The sequence below is a fragment of the Mus caroli genome, unplaced genomic scaffold (assembly GCF_978045245.1).
Source record: "Mus caroli unplaced genomic scaffold, Mus_caroli_1 scaffold_9, whole genome shotgun sequence".
NCBI lineage: Eukaryota > Metazoa > Chordata > Mammalia > Rodentia > Muridae > Mus > Mus caroli.
The window spans coordinates 74305546-74326866 of record NW_028227264.1 but is presented as its reverse complement, the minus strand read 5'-3'; the positions used below and the strand labels follow the sequence as shown (position 1 = coordinate 74326866).

General features: G+C 45.2%; 1 protein-coding gene across 2 annotated transcripts; it reads right to left on the bottom strand.

The window, feature by feature from the left end:
• Positions 1 to 284: 284 nt before the first annotated feature.
• LOC110303188 (zinc finger protein 280B-like) lies at positions 285 to 10211 on the bottom strand. Of its 2 annotated transcripts, none has more exons than XM_021174188.3 (3): positions 10085 to 10211; positions 9122 to 9182; positions 285 to 4786 (listed from the first exon to the last, which is right to left on the bottom strand). In XM_021174188.3, the coding sequence occupies exon 3, from the start codon at positions 4729 to 4731 to the stop codon at positions 3121 to 3123; it is 1611 nt and encodes a 536-aa protein (XP_021029847.2). In that variant the 5' UTR covers positions 4732 to 4786; positions 9122 to 9182; positions 10085 to 10211; the 3' UTR covers positions 285 to 3120. The 2 variants fall into 2 exon arrangements, with proteins under 2 accessions (XP_021029847.2, XP_029338731.2); XM_029482871.2 differs by having other exon boundaries at positions 9749 to 10203.
• Between the last annotated feature and the right edge of the window lie 11110 nt (positions 10212 to 21321).

The following is a 21321-nucleotide window of genomic DNA, read 5'->3' as shown; positions in this document are numbered from 1 at the left end:
AGCCAGAGTTCGGTCTTTTGGATCCCAGAGTAAGAGAACCAACCCCCAACCCCAAAATGTGTCTGACCTTTATACATGTGTGGTGGCACAGATACACCCACACAAAAATAATAAAAAATAAGATTTAAAAATGAAATCAAAGAAGTCTAATTAGCTTTATTGAACATATCACTAGAAGTTATAACCAGTAAAAATAAATTCAACTGCAGAAGACACAAAACAAAAATTAACCTAACATACACAGTGCAGAGTAAAAAAAAAAAGAAGACAGAAAAGGTTTCCACAAAATGCTTTTTTATTCCTCTAATTGCTAGTTCTTATAAATAACTTTGGCAACATCAAAATAACTTTCATTTGGTAAATCAAGCAGCCAACTTCACAGAGTAACAAAATAGTAATCTTGACAAATATTTAATACACGTGTAAACAGAACAAAGTGACACTGCTTTCAAAATAGATAGAGCTGTCGGTATAAAACAGAAAGCTTCCAGAGACTCAGCTCGCTCTACGTCTTTGTGTTAAGAGGCACGAAAATGCACTTAAGCTAGCTCACATCTAAGACAGAGCCAAAGCTCTTGTTAACGATTTCTTCCTCAAGGTCTGTGACTAGGAAATGTAGCTAGACTGCAGAGGCGGGGTAAGTCGGGGAGAGGTAAGTCGCCTTCCAAGAGAAGGAGTAAACAGGGCTTCAGAAGCAGGGGACATTTCTAGTCACTCTAAAAATCTTAGTAAGCTTCATAACCACGAGTGAGGTAGCAGCCATGCAGGCTTAGAGAAAGCGCTGTGACGGCAGCCCAGGCAGCCTCTGCACCAGGGGGAAGTGGGAATTGGTCAAAACAGTGCAGCAGCAGGGGAGTCAGGTCAGGTCAGGCAGCGCAGGGGACAGAAGCGGTAGGCAGGAGCCAGAGCCCTGGGGCCTCCCTTAGCAGTAAACAACAGTCTGTCCTCCTCAGGAGCATGCTTTAGTGACACAGAAAGCTACTGCCACAGGAAGGGCTGGAGACACTGGACACAGGTCTAAGACAGTTCTTAAGTTTACCATAGACAGTAATGTTTATATGAGTCTGCAGACTTATTTCATAAACGGGATTTTCCACCAGAACAAGTGGGACAAATATGCTTTCCACACCTAAAGGAACAGTACAGGGTAAAAAGTATGATGTGGCCAAAAAAAAAAAAAAAAAAATCACTTAAAAGACCCATCAAAATAGTAAAAAGGCAGATCACAGTCAATCAATGGTCAAGCACGGAGCAAACAAAAGATACTCACAACCTCTGTCCCTCCCTCAGTCTTGAGAGGCCAAGGCCTGGGGATAACCTCTTCCCATTTTTTCATGGAATCTAGGGAAATTTCAGTAAACTGAGGAAGGAAAAAATGGAACAGGGACATCTATCTAAGGAACTTACCCACACTGCCTCTTTTGTTTCCTGTGTAATTTGGAACTCACTGAAGAGCCCAGGCTGACTTTGAACTCTAGATCTTCCTGCCCCAGCCTCCCAAGAGCTCTTATTACCAGTGTGTGCTACCACACCCAGCAAGATACCTTTAAAGAAAGGAACAGGACCGGTGTCTCTAACCAGCACACACCCAGACGCCTGGAAGAATGGGCAGTGGCAGCTGGTCACCTGGGCTGGAGGACAACTGGTGGCAGGGGCCAGGCTCAAGGAGATGTACAGAAAGAGCTAGCGCTCCTGAAGCTGTTGAAGACCAATCCTCAGAGAAGTTGTTCCTCCAGAGGCTGGTGACCAGCTAAGTAGTATGATAGGCAGGAGAAGGCAAGTCTTCATTTAGGACATATCTTGCACACAAAAGTGCTTCAAGTAAGACCCAAGCAGTATTAGTGTGATCAACTCAGAAATTACACACCCAACAAAGGGAGCTTATACAGACAGTAGAACCACTTAAATAGGAGACAAGACACAACGTGTGACTAGGGATCTGGCTCAGTGGCAGAGCCCTCGCTCGGGTTTAATCCCTAGCACCAAGTGGGGGAAAAGCACCAGGGCACCAAATTGCAAGCTTCACACACTCAACCACACACGTGGACTGAAAAACAAAAGACCACAGAGAGGGTTTAAATTCTAGCCACCCTGCTCTGGTTTCCACGCTATGTCCAGTATTATTGGGCAAGTTCCTATTACAGCTTGAGAGTAGAACTAAGGTCAGCCCAAGTCATAAACTGGACAGATGCCATTTTCCCAAACCTTTTCAGTTATAACTCAAGTTCAATATACTTCAAACCACAAATGCCGGGGCTTCTTTCCTCAGGAAAGGACAACTTGCTTTACTGATGTGGTCCATGAGGATATAACCAGTTCTTCAAACATAGCCAAAACGCGACAGGGTGGGTAACTCTGGCTACCCTAAGCATCAAGCGAAACAAAGTCCATGGTCATGGGCTCCATCCCAGTTTTCTAACTACTGTTGCTGCTGCTTCAAGTGGCGCTGAGAATACACAGCTGTGCTTTTAATGTTTGCAGGGGTCTTTCACAGACATGGGCGTTTTACAGGAATGGCTTGGCCTCCTTGGATACTCTTTTAGGTAAAGACATTCAGGCAGGATTCCTTCTTTGGCTTCAAGACTGAAAAGGACGTGTGCTTGCCCACTTACCCATGCTATACCACTTAAGAAGATGTCTCTCAAAAAAGAAACGAAAACAATGTCTCTCTCCCTCCCTTAGCAAGTATTAACTGCCTGTAGATCTTCAGGGAGAGGTGGGGCCTTGCGAGCCCACCAAACTTCAAACCTTTAAAGAACTCTCAAACTTTAGGGTTTAGATGAAATACTAATAAATAGGTTTAACTTGTTTTCCATTCACAGGGACACAGACACCTTCCTCCTGTCAAGCCAAACACTTAATATGAAAACCAGATGGATTTCAAATGGCACTCACAGTTCATTCAGAAAATGCCTTAGCAGGGGAGGGGAAAGGGGAGGGCTGAGCACTTGCTTATTATTTGTGAAGCCTCCGATCCAGCGCCAGCACTAAATGAGAACAAAAGAAACCCTCAAAAAATAAACAGACAAAACCCTGCATTATCACAAAATTTGGGTACCAGCGATTAAACGATATACTACAGACTTGTACTCTCTTCTCTCATTCTGACTGAGGTTAGAATTAATGGGGCTTTTGTGAAAGTCTGCCTTGAGGTCGGGGGTTAGAAGGCTCCCAGTCAGTTGTGCTCACAGTGATTGATGCTACCTTCACAGATTCTGACTCCACAGGCTGCACGGACACCTGGATCACGACCTTCGTCTCGGGAGGCAGCCCTTCCAGCTGCTTAGGCTTCTTAAACATTTGGTGGCACTGGGTCTTGTGCTCCATTTTCTCCTTGAAGGTTAAAAACTGTAGCCGGCACTTGGAGCACTGGTGGCCGCTCCTTTCCCAGTGGCCCCTGTAATGGCACATGTATGGCATCCCAGTTTTGAAGATCTTAAGACAAAATGGACAGAGCAGGTTCTTAGTGTTTACATGGCACTTTGTAAAGTGTGCCTCCACGTCAGCGAAGCCTGACGACCTGTACTTACAGACCTGGCACACGTAGGGCATCTCCCCAGGCTTGTGATTGTCCTTCATGTGCTGTAAAAGGACTTGGTCGGTCTCAAAGGAGAGTTCACAGATTTTGCAGACCACGGAAGGGTCCGGCGACGTGTGCACTCGGTCGATGTGGCACTCCAGCTGGAACGGGGAATCGAACTGCCGGTGGCAGCGCAGACAGGTGGTGTGGCTCTCCCAGGCGTCCTCACTCCCCTGCCTCTCGAGCTCCAAATGATGCTTGGTGTGGTTCATGAATTTAACATTTTTTAGAGCTTTCAAGCAGCTGGGGCATTTAAAGGTTGTGTGAGTCTTCTGCTCTGGCTTCCCATCTCCTTTATACTGTCCATAATAAAAGTCACTGAGTAACAGGGTCAAACTTCCTTTCTTGGGATCAAAAGTCTCTTGACTTGCTGGACTTGAAAAGTCTGCTTCCGCCAATCCACTGTCCTGACGAGGGTGGGCAGAGTCTTCGGAGGGAGGCACCCCATTCACAAGAGGGCTCAGGCTCAGAGAGTTGGGAGCATCAAAGGAAGGCGTCCTCTGTTGCACATGCGAGGTATGGAAGGTACCTGAAGGGGACAAAGCTGAAGAGAGTGGTTCTACAATCTCAATTCTATGGTCAGGCCTCTGTGGATTTATGGAAAAATGGCACTTCGATACATACAAATTCTCATTCAGATCTCCTCCTGAAAGCGCTGCCTTTACTGGACTACTCTCTGAACTTGAGAGCGTGACCAGAGGTGAACAGCACTTGGAAGAGCTACTAGGCACAACCTGTGGTGAACTACTTCTATAATCAGACTCGGACAAAGGCTCAATAACAATAGGACTATCTGTCGACCTTGATTCAGCTGGAGATGCTGGCAAGACAACCACTGCCTCGGATGTGGGAACGGCAGGACGTGAGGGCTGCAATCTTTGAGTCGTGGTTGCTCTAAGTCGGTCATGCTTTCTTTTTAACCGTGAACCTGGGGTGACTCTGTTCAAAATGTTCGAGTTGGCTGGCTGGGAAGTTGAAGTTACTCCAACAAAGATGAGCTCAGCGTCTTCCTTTACATTCTCCACCCCTACAAAGATCAGCTCTGCATCTTCATCAGCATCTTCATCGAGGACTTGAATGGGTTCTCCTGACCTCGGCTGTGGTTCTGGATCTTGTTCGTCTTCATCATCTAACATGAATGGCTGCTCCATTTCTAATGTGGTTCCTGATGATTGTGGCCACGCAGCACTTCACACACACTGCCACCTGAGTACAAACAAATCACACGCCAGTCAGCACAGGAAAAGGACTTAGTTTTCTCATCAAAGACTTTGAGGTGGTTATAAACATTAAGGACATTCAGCCAGTGCCACCCCCATTCTACCCCAACCTTCAAGGTCCAGATCCGGGCAGAAGGTGCATCGACAAGCTCTGTTGCCCAGCCTGACCCAAGGCTCTCACTCAGCATCACCTAGCCCGACCCAGGGATCTCAGTCAGCATCACCTAGCCAAGCAGCCTTTGAGATAGATGATCTAGTCACTTAAAATGGCTCCAGAATAAACTACCTCCCTGGCCTAGATGGTCCCCTTCTGCTACCTGGTTTCCTTGACAAGACAAGCCATATCCAACATGCCTTCATGATAAGAGCCTATACAGAAAGTAGGGCTAGAGTTGACACAGCAACCTAGAAGAGCTTCAACCTAAGAAGAGCTAGATATGAGATACCCGAGACCAACATCATCCTCAATGGAGAAAAAGCTGAAGTCGATTCCACCAAAGGCAGGGTCGAGTGGGGCAGGGAGGAGCACTACTTCCCACCCTTCTCTCCATAGTGTACTTGAAGCACTAGCTGGAGCAGTAAGGCATAAGGAAGCAGAAAGGATACAAATAGGAAAGGCGGAAGTCAAACAATTGCTATTAGCAGAAGATAAATATCACAGGTTCCAAAAATTCTCCAAGAAAACCTCTAGAAGCAATAAATACTTTCAGCTGTTTAAAAAGAAGCAAAACTAATTGGCAGAGAAATCAATAGCTTTAAAAAAAAAAAAAAAAAAAAGCCAGGCGTGGTGGTGCACGCCTTTAATCCCAGCACTCGGGAGGCAGAGGCAGGCGTCTTTCTGAGTTCAAGGCCAACCTGGTCTACAGAGTGAGTTCCAGGACAGCCAGGGTTACACAGAGAAACCCTGTCTCAGAAAAAAACAAAAACAAAAAACAAACAGCAACAAACACACTGATAAAGAGATTGTTACAGGGAGCCCAGCACAGATCCCCCCAGACATGGTTTTGAGCCAACTGAAGTCTTTTTTCCAGCTAGCTGGGAATACACTTGTGTAGTTGGGATACAAGGGCAGTGCTGAGCATTTAGAATAAGGGGCCTTTAAAGGTGAAATCCATATTCTGTTCTATCTCCGCAGCTGCAGGGGTTGGTATTTTGTGCAAGCAAGCAGTTTAACAGAAACTAAGATAATCAGTTAGCTGAAGGCGGAGGTTTCACATAAGCAGACAGACAGCTTAACAGAAGTCAAGATAAGTGAGCTGGGGTATCTTGATCTTGGGCTTCTAGAATAGGAATGGATAACTTTACAAAGAACAAATTCTAGTCAAATCTAAAATGGCCTCAGGGAGAATACAAGATGGAGGATCTTACCCTGTCACATCGTCATGGTCACATTCCCATCAATAACAGGTTCAAAGACAATAAAAAGTATCTTAGAAATAGGGCTGGAGAGATGGCTTAGAGGTCAAGGAGCACTGGCTGCTCTTCCAGAGGTCCTGAGTTCAATTCCCAGCAACCACATGGTGGCTCTAAACCATCTGTAATGAGATCTGATGCCCTCTTCTGGTGTGTCTGAAGACAGCTACAGTGTACTCTTATAAATAAGATAATTCTTTTAAAAAAAATCTATAATGAAAACTTTTAAGCCTCTAAAAAAAAAAAAAAGAGACAAAGACACTAGAAAATGAGTTGGAAGGGCATCCCACGTTCATGTTTATGGATTATTCAGAATATTCGGAAAATGACTGTTTTACTAAAAGCTATTTATAGACTCAACGCAATCTCAAAATTCCCATCTCATTCTTCATATAGAGAAAAAACTATCCTAAGATTAATATAGAGCCACAAAAGACACCAGATAGCCAAAACAATTCTGAACAAATGAACAGTGCTGGAGAGATTACTATACCAGACCTTTTTTTTTATTTTGTTTTTTTGTTTTTTTCAAGACAGGGTCTCTGTGTAGCTCTGGCTGTCCTAGAGCTCACTCTGTAGACCAGGCTGGCCTCAACCTCAGAAATTCACCTGCCTCTGTCTCCCAAGTGCTGGGATTAAAGGTGTGCGCCACCACTATGCCAGATCTTAAGGTCTTAAGATGTATCTCATGCCAGATGCATCTGTGAGCCCAGCCTAGTCAACACAGTGAGTTCCAGGACAACCAGGACTATGTAGTGACCCCTCTCAAAAATAAATAAATAAATAAACAAACAAAAAAAAAAAAAAACAGGATATATTCCAAAGCCACAGTAATGAGATCAATAGGTACTGGCACAAAAACAGCCATGTAGCCCAATGGAGCAAACTCAAACATGAATACACGTATTCAGCCACTTAATATCTGACAGCAATACTAAAGAAGAAATACTGAAGAAAGGACCTTCAACAAATGGTGTTGGGAAAATTAAATGTTCACAATCAAAGAATGAAATTGGACCTATATCTTAACCCCAGACAATAACTCACTCCAGTGGACTCCAAAAGGTCAAAGACCTAGATGTACAACCCCGAACGGTGACAAGAAAACAGGCAGTGCCCTACATGACCTAGGTGCAGGAAAAGACATTCTGAAGAGGACTCCATTTTCCCAAGAATAAAAAGCTGTTGCACAGCTAGGGAAACAATTAACTCAAGAGGAGGCCCACACAGCCATCTCTGCCAGATACACATCTGCAGAGGATTCATTTCTAGAATATATAAAGAGCTCAGAAACCACTAAGTCAAATAAAAAAAGAGAGAGCTGGGGGACAGCGGGGAATAGAGGGAGGGAAGGAGAACCATTCAAAAAAATGGGTTTGGAACCTGAACAGACAATTCTCAAGAGAATAAAAATGGCTAAGAAATGTCTCAAAAACTATTCACTGTCCTTAGGTATTAGGGCAAAGCAAATGAAAGTAACGGTGGAATTCATGGTAGCACAGCCAGAATAGTAAGGATCAACATACAGACAACAAAAAATTCTGGAGAGGATGTGGGGGGAAGGGAGCCCTCCTTCACTGTTGGCGGGATTTAAAACTAACGCAGCCACTCTGAAAATCAGGGTGGAGAATTCTCAAAAATCTGGGACTAAATCTACCATATGACCCAGCTACACCACTCCTTGGCACCCTCGCAAAGGATGGCCAACTTCAAAGATCATTGCTCAGCCATGTTCACAGCTACCCAATCCACAACAGGAAGGAAATGGGAAACCACACCTAAATGACCTTCAAGGGATGGATAATGAAAATGTTATATATATAAAAACCCCAGAGAAATAAGAAACTGGAAGTCTCCCAACCAAAAAAAAAAAAAAGGTCCAGGTCCAGATGGATTCAGGGCAGAATTCTACCAGGCTTTCAAAGAAATTAAACACTTCTACTCCTCAAACGTCTATGAGACTTCACCAATATGGATCCCTAACCACCTCGAGGTGATCTCAATAAGGAAGAAGTCAAGAGATGCTAATGTGGACCAGAGAAAGCTCTCAGAGTCCTTAACCCTTCCCCCAGGGAGGAACAACAATCGATCAGACCCAAAAACATACAAGTAGCATCCTAGAGACTTAGCAGGTTGTACATACAAGGGTGGATGGACCCGGAGGGAGGAAATGACAGCCCAGGCTAAGAGACCCTCTTTCAAAAGGCAGGGTGGGGGCGAATCCAATTTAACATTTTCTGGCAATTAGCTGAATCTTAGGATATGTGTATCAACCCATTTGCACCTTCTACTGCAACTAAAGAAAAAGGAAGTCAGCTTTAGGCGGCATCCATAGCGTCTACTTTTTATTTTTCAAGATTTCAGGTAAAAAAAAAAAGTACATCTACCACTTCCTTCCTGTTTGAGGAAGCAACTTAGAAAGTTCCAAAATGCCGGGGGGGGGGGGGGGGGGGGGGGGCGGGGGGGGGAGTGTGAGGTGGGGTGGGCGCACACCTTCAATCCCAGCACTCCAGAGGCAGAGGCACATGGATTTCTGAGTTCCGAGGCCAGCCTGGTCTACAAAGTGAGTTCCAGAACAGCCAGGACTACACAGAGAAACCCTGTCTCAAAAAACCCAAAAATAAATAAATAAATAAATAAAGTTCCAAAATTCTACTTGTCCTGAACTTATCTTACCATTGTGATTTCCGCAGGAAATTCCAAAACACTAATTTTTGTTCCTTTGTCTGTTTTCAAGACAGGGTAGCTTTGGCTGTCCTGTAACTACCGCTGTAGACCAGGCTGGCCTCGAACTCACAGAGATTCGCCTGCCTCTGCCTTCTGCTATCACCCATGGTAATGATTTATTTTTTTATCAAATCACAGCAGCAAACAGAAGTCAGAAAATGAAGAAGACCTTTTCTCTTACCGCAGATATACACTGTAACTTTTAATAGCTTCAGAGAGTCCAAGAGCTGCAAGTCACATCCCTGGGGTAAATCAGACAGAGAGAGAAAAAAACCTCTTAAGATTTAGTTAATTTTATGTGTTAAAAGATTTTACTCCATTTCACTACCTACCAGTTATTTCATGCTTATTTTCTGTTTTGTTAGCTCTGATACAAAAGAAACAGCCATCTGTCTCCTCTTAACCAAGTACTGGGTGCGAGGTCATCACAACCGGTTTGTGTAGTACTGGGAAGTTGAGTCAGAGTCAGGGGCTTTGTCCTTCCTAGGCAAGCAAGCACTCCACCAACTAAGCTACTCGCTCAACCCTGTCGTCTGTGTGGTTATTATAAGCACCTTATACGCTACCTTCCAACACCATAGCCCAGTAAACAAAACAACACAACCCACTGAGCACTACTCAAAGCAAAACTAGCTAGCTAGGAGCCCCGAGAGCTGCACTGGGGCTCAAAGCCAACAAAATAAACAAGATATTGCTGTATGGAAAGGGAGGGGGCAGAAAAATGGCTTTTTAAAGCCTCCAAGGGCCTGCAGATCTCCAAACTGGGAGTGGGACTTAATCTACAAACCCGGATTTCGTCTGTACCTACTTTTTTGAATGGGTCTCATGAAGTGGTGCTCCCTCCTCCTTCCCTAGTGGCAGAAATTCGAGGCCGGCGTCGGCGAGCCCAGTAGTGGGGTCTGCAGCCTCCAGGACTTTAGGTGAGCTAATCACAGGGGCCCTCGGCGATGGGAATGGCATTTAAGGGGTGCAGGCCCAGCCCCAGGATTGGGGGGGCTCGTGGCGGAGGGGGGCTGCCAGGAAGGGGTCCCCGGACTCCCGGCCTAGCCACGCTCGCTTCCCCGGGACTCGCAGAAGGCCCTCACCCGGCGTCCCCTCCAGGTCGCTCTCGCAGAGGTCACCAGCGCCACGCCCCTGTCCTTACCTCCGGGCCGGCCGGCCAGCGTACCTGAGCCTCCCCCGGACGCCCCGGCCCGCGAGGCGCTGCGCGGGAAGCCCCGCACCACGACCTCCGGGGCCCCGCCGCTCCAACACCAAAGCCCCGGCCGGCGCGCACTAGCCCACGGCGACCTGTGATTGGCTGCCAAGGGTGGACGCGAGGTCAGCCGCGCGGCGTAGCGCCGATCTGATTGGTTCCTCAAGGTCCCTGGGCGCGTTCTCCCACTCGGGCGCCCCTAGTGACTGCCGCGGGCGGAGGGACTGAGCTGGGAAGATCAGGCAGTGGTGATGCCCACCCTTGAAATCTTGGACCTGCGAGATTTGGGAACCCAAAGCCAGGCCTTTCGTTCTTTCCAGCATTCCCTCGGGGGGTGGGGATAGGGTGGGGTGGGGGCGGGGGCTGAGGCAGGAGGATTATTGCAAGTTAAACGTGGCTGCTTAGGGAGAGGAGGTGGGAGTGGGGGTGGGAAGGGTGGGAGGGGCATAGATAAGAGAGAAAGAAGGGGAAAAAAAAAAAATGGAGCTTCAGCTAGCCTGGGCCCAGGGCCAGAGATGGTTCCCAGTCCTTTAGGAAACCGTTTGCCCACCTGTATTACAGCTATGACAGCTCCTCTCAAGTGTGTAGCTTTTGCATAAGCACACAAGCTGGCCCCTTGCACTTAGAAAACGACCTCGCTACTGAATTTGAAACAACCTTAAAGCTGCCTCTGGGACAAATCCAAATCAGCCGGCTGTTTTTATCAGGAAGGAAACTCAGAACAGATGTCCCGGGTTCGGTTTGTTTGTTTTGTGTTTGTTGTTTGAAAAACATCAAAAAGCGGGGCAGCTGTGGTGGTGCGCGCACTTGGGAGGCAGAGGCAGGCGGATTTCTGAGTTCAAGGTCAGCCTGGTCTACAGAGTGAGTTCCAGGGCAGCCAGGGATATACTGTAAGACCCTGTCTCGAAAAAAAAACTAAAAATAAAAATTAAAAAAAGGAAAACATCAAAAGATGAATGTCTTTTTGGAGCATGTGCAAATTACATGAAATTCGAATTTCAGTTTTCAGTTTTGGAACACAACATGCTCATTCTTTTTTTTTTTTTTTGGTTTTTCGAGACAGGGTTTCTCTGTGTAGCCCTGGCTGTCCTGGAGCTCACTTTGTAGACCAGGCTGGCCTCGAACTCAGAAATCTGCCTGCCTCTGCCTCCTGAGTGCTGGGATTAAAGGTGCGTGCCACCACGCCCGGCTCTGTGCTTGTTTTCTTACTACACCAGAAAATTTTATTAATTACCAGAGACTGTCTAACTATCTGGCCCTTTGAAGGTTTGGGGCCAGCGATGGATCGCTAGGTAAAAGCACAGATCTATCCCCAGATCCCACAGTGGAAAACCAGCTCTTGAAAATTGTCTGCCAGGTGTGGTGATGCACACCTTTCATCCCATCGATCAGGAGGCTACAGCAGGCAGATCTCTGGGTTCAAGGGCAGCCTGATCTACATAGAGAGTTCCAGGCCAGCCAAGGCTACACCTGAGGCATTTCAAAAAAATGTTTTTTAAATAAAAAGATAAGTTTTCTTCTGAACTCTACACATGCACATACACTCACTCATACACTCGTGTGCATCAAATACATACCAAAATAAGCAACATTTTTTTCCAAAAGAAAAGTTTGCTATGGTGGTATGAATAAAAAAATGATTGCATACACTCCTGTATGCTTGAATGCTTGGCCCTTAGGGAGCAGCACTAAGGAGGTGTGGCCTCGTTGGAGTGGGTGTGGCCTTGTTGGAGGAAGAACGTCCCTTGTGGAGGCGGGCTTTGAAGTCTTAGAAACTCAAGTCTGACCAGGATGTCGCTACTTCTGTTGCCTGTGGATGGAGATGTAGAACTCTCTGCTTCTTCTCCAGCACCATGTCTGCCTAAAAGCTGCCAGGCTTCAAGCCATGATGACAATGGACTAAACTTACTTTGAAACTGTAAAGCAGCCCCAGGGCCATAGTGCCCTTCACAACAATAGACACCCTAACTGGGACATTTGCTTCTACCTTTTGTTTGCAGCTTTTGATGGGCGTGTGTGTGTGTGTGTGTGTGTGTGTGTGTGTGTGTGTGGTTTGTATGTGTATATGTGAGCATACATATGCGTGTGAAGACCAGAGGGCAACGTCTTCCTCACTCTGTTCAATTTTTCTCTTTTAGCTTTTTTTATGGCTTTTTGTTTGTTTTTGTTTGTTTGTTTGTTTTGTTTTGAGACAGGGCCTTATTGTGTATCTCTGGTTGTCCTGGAACTCACTATAACCAGGTGGTCTTGAATTCACAGAGATCTGCCTGTTTCTGCCTCCTGAGTGCTAGGGTTAAAGCAGTGTGCCACTATACCCTGCTTACTTCTTTATTATTCATGTGTATTTTTATTTTTGAGATTATAATTATTTCCCTCTCCCCTTTTTTTCCTCCAGATTCTTCCCTACCCCTCCTGGCTTTTTCAAATCCATGGCTTTTTTTTCCTCTGTCCTTACATTTATATATGTATATGCATATATATATATATATATATATATATATATATATTCCTAATTATAACCCGCTCAGTTTGCAAAATGAGCTGGCCATTTACTATTGGATAACCAGTTTCTCAACCTTACTATTTGAGACAAGGCCTGTCACAACCTCAGGCTCGCCAGCTAGTTAGACTAATTGCCTGATCAGAGAGCTACCTGGATGTTTCTGTCTTCCAGTACTGGATGCAATGTAAATCCTTTAGTTGCTGTGATGCTGTAAGACGCCAGGGAGTCTTAGCTTACCGGGGACCCTCTGAGTGAACCACTTGAAGCCGGGAACCATGCGAAAAGCAAGAGGGAGCCAGGCGTGGTGGAGCATGCCTTTAATCCCAGCTCTCGGGAGGCAGAGGCAGGTGGATTTCTGAGTTCGAGGCCAGCCTAGTCTACAAAGTGAGTGCCAGGACAGCCAGGGCTACACAGAGAAACCCAGTCTCGAAAAACCAAAAAAAAAAAAAAAAAAAAGCAAGAAGAATTTGTTCCTGTGCACTGGGGTCTTCCCAAACCTGAAGGAGAGGCTGTGACCCCCAGCGCCCGATCTGTGAGTTTTTATATGGTTTCCAGGGGCAGAATCGAGCATCAGCAACTAGTGCACCCTTTAAATAAACTGGTCTTTAGGAAATGAGGTGACAAGGACTTCCCTTGCCTGAAGGTGAGCAAAGGTCAGTCCTGTGGAATGTGTCCTCCTCCCCTCCCCCAGGTCCATTCTCACCCAGTGGTCTGAGAAATGTTAATTAGCCTCTCCCTTGGGGGTGGGGGAATGTTTCTTGACATTCCCAAAGTACCTAAACTGACCTTTTCAATGCATTATTTAGAGAATAAAGGCAAAGAAAAAGACTCTGCAAGTTCAATACCTGCAATATGCTAATGCAATTAGAAATCTAATTAAATCAGGGAGCTAGAAAGATGGCGGGCCCGGTGGTTAAGAGAATACTTGCCTGTCTAGCAGAGGTTCTGTTCCCATCACTCAAATGAAGGCTTATGAAATATCTATACCTGTAGTTCCTCCTCCTCCTCCTCCTTCCTCTCTCTCTCTCTCTCTCTCTCTCTCTCTCTCTCTCTCTCTGCCTTCCTATTGCTCCTCTTGCACCTTAGGCCTCCTGGCTGTTGTACTTAGTTCCTCTCACCCTCTTTCCCACACGACTCCGGGCCATGACCTCTCTGGGCTCTCCCAGCCGTGTCAGCCTCTAGCTGTCTGCTCTCCCACACCTCTAAAATAAACTCTCGGAACAGTCATGTCCTTTTCTTTCCTTCTTTATTTCTTTTTTTCCCCACTTAGTAACATCCAGGCTCTCCACAATCACAGACATTCATATCAGCCAGTCAGCCTCAGAGAGTCTGTCTTGTTGACTGTAAAATGGCTACCCGTTTTACAACCGTATCTCCCAACTATTCCTCCTTCAGTTCCACAACAATGCGCTTAAACAGTCCCATCTCCAAACAGCTCCAAACTATAACAACTGTTCTAGACTATCTGCTCAGAGCAGCTTCTCCTGGCTCTACTGTCTCCTAACATAGCTCCGGCACCAACTGCCTTCTCTTTTCTGCTAGCCCAACCCCATTTCTCAGCCTGGGCTGAGATTTCCCAGAAATCCACTGAAGGTGTTGGTGGTTGCCTCTTGGGGGAAAAAAAAAAAAAAACAGAAACAAAGGAACAGAACTGAAAGACCCACAACGTGAGGACTCCCCCACGTTCTGACTCAGGAGAGGCGACACCCCAAATCACCCACAAGAAACGGTCTTGCTGCAAACTGCAAAAGGATTTTTATTCAAGAGCACTCTCGGGCCCACGGTCATACACCACGCAGGGGTAGAGGACCATGGCGCCCCGAGTAGCTGGGTAAGGGGGTATTTAAAGGGAGAAACCACAACTCAAGGAAGTGGGGAGGGCGTTGTTGGAAAATACCAAAGATACCAGTTAAGAGTCACAAGGAAGTGCAAAGTCACAAGAGTCACAAGGAATACCTGGTAATTGTTCCAATTAACTCTCAAGACAGTTTCTAAGAGCCCCTAACAATAGCACATTTGTATAGCAGGTTCCAGTAATGGTCAGGGTGACTTTCTTTGAATGAACACTCTTTGAACCCAGGAAGCGGGTAGGTGGAGGAAGGAATGTCGCTATCTGTTTTATGATTAGCATACCTTGGAGCATTAAGTCAACAGAGGTCACATTCCCAAGTCTGGGCCTAAAGGCCTAGAATTTTGTTTTTATGTTATACTTTTTCAAGAGCCAGTTAAATAATGAGAAAAACTTAAGTGCTTGGAGATGAGTCTCTGCAAAAATTCCAGCAATGCTGGGAATGGAGACAGAGCCTTAGCATCATTTGATTAACAACAGCCTTCAGAAGTTGTCTTAAACTGCGGGACATAAATTCAGGCCAAACTAAGATTTTTTTTCTTTTATCTTTTTTTTTTTAAAGATTTATTTATTTATTATATGTAAGTACACTGTAGCTGTCTTCAGACACTCCAGAAGAGGGCGCCAGATCTCGTTACGGATGGTTGTGAGCCACCATGTGGTTGCTGGGATTTGAACTCTGGACCTTCAGAAGAGCAGTCGGGTGCTCTTACCCACTGAGCCATCTCACCAGCCCTTCTTTTATCTTTTTTTCTTTTTTTTTTTTTTCCTGAAAGGAATTTTCATGGCTACCTTGTAGAACAGAGACACTTTACCTTAACCCACCCCCCCAAAATACTGCTCAAGGAAAACTAAAACTCTCCTGATATGGCTTTCTTCTGATAGGCCCAGCCAGAGCCTTACAAATACAGAGACAGGTGCTCACAGCCAACCATTGGACTGAGATCAGGGTCCTCAATAGAGAGTTAGAGAAAGGACTGAAGGAATTGAAGGGGATTGCAGCCCCACAGGAAGAACAACAATATCCACCAACCAGTCCTTCAAGAGCTCCCAGGGACTAAGCCATCACCAAAGAGTACACATGGCTCCAGCTGCATACATTGCAGAGGATGGCCCTGTCATGCATCAATGGGAGGAGAGGTCCTTGGTCCTATGAAGGCTCAATAGATGTCCCAGTGTAGGGAAACTGAGGGCCGGGAGGTGGGAGTGGGTGGTGAGTGGAAGAACACCCTCATAGAAGAAGCAGGGGGAGGGAGGGTGGGATGAGGGTTTGGGGGCAAGGGGATAACATTTGAAATGTAAATAAAGAAAATACACTCAGTAGTGGCGCTCATCTTTAATCCCAGCACTTGGGAAGCAGAGACAGGCAGATTTCTGAGTTCGAGGTCAGCCTGGTCTACAGAGTGAGTTCCAGAACAGCCAGGGCTACACAGAGAAACCCTGTCTCGAAAAACCAAAAAAAAAAAAAAACAACAACAACAACAAAACAACCCAAAAGAGTGGGGAGCTCTGCTTTTAGATGATAAACTCTAAGGTGAGCTTAACTTAGCATCCAATTCAGCTCACTTGTAATTTTTTGAAGAGCTTTATATTATATGTTACCAATTTTATCAGTTTGTCTTTGTTGTTGTTCACAGATGTCTTACATTTTAATTAAAGCAAACTAACAGGTGGTGAATTTTAAAAAAAAATCCAACTTTATTGCCTAGAGTTTGGTTAAGCATTCAAGATAAACAAGTTCAGAAATGGCTAACTCTAGATGCCCCTGGCTTTTTTTTTTCCCCAAAAAAACATTTTCGAGGTAATGATTATCACACATAAAGACAGCTAGAGTACTCACAGGGGTTTATCTTTAACCATTTCCTTCTTAGGAAACTGTGTGTGTGTGTGTGTGTGTGTGTGTGTGTGTGTGTGTTGTTGTTGTTGTTGTTGTTTCTTCCTTCTTCCTTCTCTTTCCTCCTCCTCTTCCTCCTCCTCCTCCTCCTCCTTCTTTTTCTTCTTCTTTCTTGTTTGTTCATTTCTCCCAAAAAGTCACCTGTCTGTGCTAGCTAGGAAATGTGTGTTTTGGGGTCAGTTTTATGTGCTATTTTGGAGACTGACTTTCTCAGCTTTCCCCCTGAGAAGGCTGCTTGTACTAGGTCTCTTGTCATCCTTCATGTTTACGAAAACATGAAGGGTTTCAAGACACTGGGTGAAACGATCCCTCATATATGTCTTCCCAGGATAGCCAATCAGTTCCTTCTGAGCTAGGAATGGAGTGTGTCTGTTGGATTTCCACAGAGGCTGTTGCAGATCGTGGGGTGTTGCCCTGACACCTCTACACTGGGGAGAAAGAACTAGTGCCACTTATCTTCAGTACCTAGCATTAGTTTCCAAGTTTCCCCACCCCCAACATAACCTGAGCCTAGTTCCAGTGTCTAGGCTAACCCCAACAGACCAGTGTCTCCAGGTTAATTTCTCTCAAAAATCCAGCGTTTCCAGGTTAATTCCCAACAAGCCCACCCCCTGCCTGACGACCACTTATGCAATCAGAAATAGAGGTTTATGGTTTGACTCCCGGTACCAGCCAATTACGCTAAAGGCCACAATAGCTTTCCAATGAGGTGCTTGCTCAGTCTCTACTTGCTGCTTTCTATAAAGCCTTACCCTGACAGATGTTGGGCACTCTTCTCCACCAAAACCATCCTTTGTGGATGTGGTGGGCTGAGGGGTCGAACTAGCATGAATAAAGGCCCTGTTGTGAATTGCATCGGATTGGCTCCTGCTTGTTTTTAGGGGTTCGTTTACACTTCCCTGACATTACATGATTAAACTCATCCTGTGCTGTTGGGACAATCAAGCTTGTTTACAGAAGCAAGAACACTGGCCTGTTATCTTACCTGAACAGCTCACAGCATTCCAGGGAGCTGCCCTGGATTATTATGTATTTGTCCTTGGACAAGTAGGGCTGAGGGGTTAAAGGAAATTTTGTTCTATAGATCTCCTAAGCACAGTAATTTAAACTTAACATAACTCTAGACATCAGAATAACTTTAGCCTTTGAAAGCAGACAAGAAAGGCACCTGTTAAAGCAGAATCTTTCTTGAACTTGACCTTCTCAGATTAAATAAAATTAATTGTCAACCAAACAAAGGGAGGTTCACGCCCCAAGTAAGAATTCACCAATTTCCATTGAGGGACCTTAAGGGCTTTTTCCAGTTCCACACCCTCCTTACAGCTTCCCCTCCCACCTGGGGCCAAAGCTAAGCCAAGTTCCCTTCTGCATCCACAGGAATATTTTTGAGTAAAAAATTATCAGAAAAACCGCAGAATGTACTGACTGATAGTCACCTGACCCTCTGGAAAGTCCCTGGTAGAGCTCAAATTTGTGTCATGCTTGCTAGCCAATAGATTTAAAGGTCAATATGCTTAGCCAATAAAATTGAACTGTAACCTTAGTGATATAACTTGTGCCCCTAAAAAGTATAAAAACTGCTTGTAATAGCCATTTGGGGTCACCTTCTAGTCACTCGCCTTAAGGGACTGATTGAGGGTTGACCCTGATGCACAGGAAAAAAAAAAACTTCTTGATTTTGCATCGATCTGAATCTTGGTGTCTCACTCAGGGATGATCTCAAAGTAAGTATCACTGACCCAGGGCGAGGGTCTTACACCCCCTGAGGAGCCAATGGTGCATGACAGTCAACAAGGCAGGTTTGTACTGGTTCCCAATGCTGATATGGTTGGTTCTTTCGATGAGAAGGTGGATTGTTCCATGTTGGGCAGCCATAACTATCTCTGTAAAAAACACAGCTCTCATCTTAAAGGAAATAAAAGATAGCTTATTTTTGGAGGCATTTTGAGCAACCATGGCCCAGGAACATAGATTTAGGTTACTGCAAATTCCATGTCCCAATGGGGAAGCAGTTTCATGAAGTTATTTTTATAGCTCTAAAGTCATAAAGCAAGGTAACTTGAAAATACATTAGTGGGGCTGAAGAGATGGATCAGTGGTTAAGAGCACTGACTGCTCTTCCAAAGGTCCTGAGTTCAATTCCCAGCAACCATATGGTGGCTTACAACTATCTGTAATGAGATCTGATGCCCTCTTCTGGTGTGTCTGAAGACAGCTACAGTGTACTTACATATAATCAATCAATCAATCTTTGGGATGAAGTAAGTGTGGTGGAGTGAGCAGGGCTGGAGTGAGCAGAGATCCTGAGTTCAATTCCCAGCTGCCACATGATGGCTCACAACCATCTGTACAGCTACAGTGTACTCATATACATAAAATAAATAAACAAGTCTTTAAAAAAATAAAATAAAACCAGGCGTTGGTGGCACACGCCTTTAATCCCAGCACTTGGGAGGCAGAGGCAGGCAGATTTCTGAGTTTGAGGCCAGCCTGGTCTACAGTGTGAGTTCCAGGACAGCCAGGGCGATACAGAGAAACCCTGTCTCGAAAAACCAAAACCAACCAACCAAACAAACAAACAAAATATAAATAAAAAATAAAACACATTGGAGGGTACCCCAGAGTGGCAGGTGCAATGAGATGGGGAGGGGCCATTGCATAAGCCCAGGACCCTGTCTGATAACATTCTAAGCTCTTGGATTGGTGGAAGACAGTATTGTGTGAAGATGAGCAGCTTCTGCAAGGGTTTAATTTATTATCACAAGGTGTTAGTTCAGGCACATGGGGCAAGGGATGGCTCATTCAAGATGGCTAAAACTAGCCCAAGACAAAGTAATTAGCCTCTGGGGCTGGAGAGATGGATGGCTCAGCGGTTGAGAGCACCGACTGCTCTTCCAGAGGTCCTGAGTTCAATTCCCAGCAACCACATGGTAGCTCACAACCATGTGTAACGGGATCTGATGCCCTCTTCTGGTGTGTCTGAAGACAACAACAGTGTACTCATATAAATAAAATAAATGAAAAAAAAAAAAAAAGAATTAGCCACTGAACATACAAAATTCCAATCTTTGAATTGGAATACTGGAATCCCAGTTGGTCCATCCATCTCTGTAGATACAGACTCCTTCTGGGAGTTCTCTTTGTTCAGACAGACACTGCTCCTTTTCAAGAATTTTTGTTCATATGCCATACTTCCAGTCCCAACGATGGTCCATTTTTATTTTTCTGCTTTCTGCCATCACTCCTGGAGTCAGGAGCTTCGAATGAGAAAGAACGTGTGACCTTTGGTCTTTCTAGACAAATCTAGAATTCAACCTGCAGTTCATGATTTCACTCTTCTTTACAGATGACTAGTGCTATGCCCAAGTCTCAGGGACCACCACAGAGCCAAGTCCAATGCAAACACATAAGGTTCTTTACTACAAACTCTCCAACAAAGACTCTCACCCTCACTGTCTTAGTGGGTCAGAGTGGGAGCCCCGAGTCTAGGAGCACAGGCTATTTAATGTAGTTACAGCAAGCTTGGGGAACTTCTATAAGGGTCAGCAGGTTAATATTTTAAAAACTGCATTTCCTGGAGTAATCTGCAGGAACCAAACACGGGAGCAAAACCACCTGACACACAGGATGGCTAGGTTATCTGTTTTCTACAGCATGTCTTAGGTTATCTCTATGTACCTTGACCCTGCTGTTGTTGCCTGACTGAATGTTGCCAGGGAGGAGAGGTGATTGACATAGGATGTTTGCTTAAATGAACTCTGTGGTTTTCCTCCTGGAATTGGAGTTCGTTGGGCTTTACAACATTTAAAAAGAGACACTTGGGAAAATATCTGTCCAAGAGCATAGGGGTGGGCTTCTCATGAGCCTCTTACCAGCAGCCATATTTACTATTTTGATGCCCTGCAAGTGGTACCTGAAAGGATTACTAAGGAATTTTCCTAACCTTTAATAAAAGGAGTACATTTACTTGTTTGTTTGTTTGTTTGTTTGTTTTTGGTTTTTTGAGACAGGGTTTCTCTGTGTAGCCCTGGCTGTCCTAGAACTTACTTTGTAGACCAGGCTGGCCTCGAATTCAGAAATCTGCCTACCTCTGCCTCCCAAGTGCTGGGATTAAAGGCTTGCACCACCATGTCCGGCGTACATTTACTTTTTGTGGTTTGTTTATTGTGTGTATTATATGTGAGAAGAGGAAACTCGGGTGCTGCCGTACACATGTGGAGGTCTGAGAATATCTTGCTGGGGTATGTCTGTTTACAGTCAGACCTGGGGATCAAACCCAGGCTGTTAGTCTTGGAGGGAAGTGGCTTTACCCAGCAGAGTCATCTTGCTGGCCCTTACCTCCTTTTGGAGCAATGAAATTATAGGCTAGACCTGAAGGTGCCCTGAGTAGTATTACAATCTGATAAGGTAAAACCACGGTCCATGGAGGTTGCACAGGGGCTGATAAATCATATTCTTTACTACAAATGAGGTTTACTCCAAATCTCACCAGAAGGTAAGATTTCCAAAAAACTGCAGGTTTATATCTGCTTTGGTATGAGTCATTGCTATATTAACATTCTTACTTGAGATTTTTTTTTTTTTTTTTTTTTTTTTTGGTTTTTCGAGACAGGGTTTCTCTGTGTAGCCCTGGCTGTCCTGGAACTCACTCTATAGACCAGGCTGGCCTCGAACTCAGAAATATGCCTGCCTCTGCCTCCCAAGTGCTGGGATTAAAGGCATGTGCCACCACCACCCAGCTTTGAGATATCTTCAAGCCAAAAGAATATTGTCTCTTATGTTGGCAACCACTACCAGTGGAGGGCATTGGATTCCTTTATAGATGGTTGTGAGCCACCTTGTGGCTGCTGGGAATTGAACTCAGGACCTCTGGAAGAACAGTCAATGCTTTTACCCTCTGAGTCATCTCTCCAGCCCTTGACTGGAATTCTTGACACTCA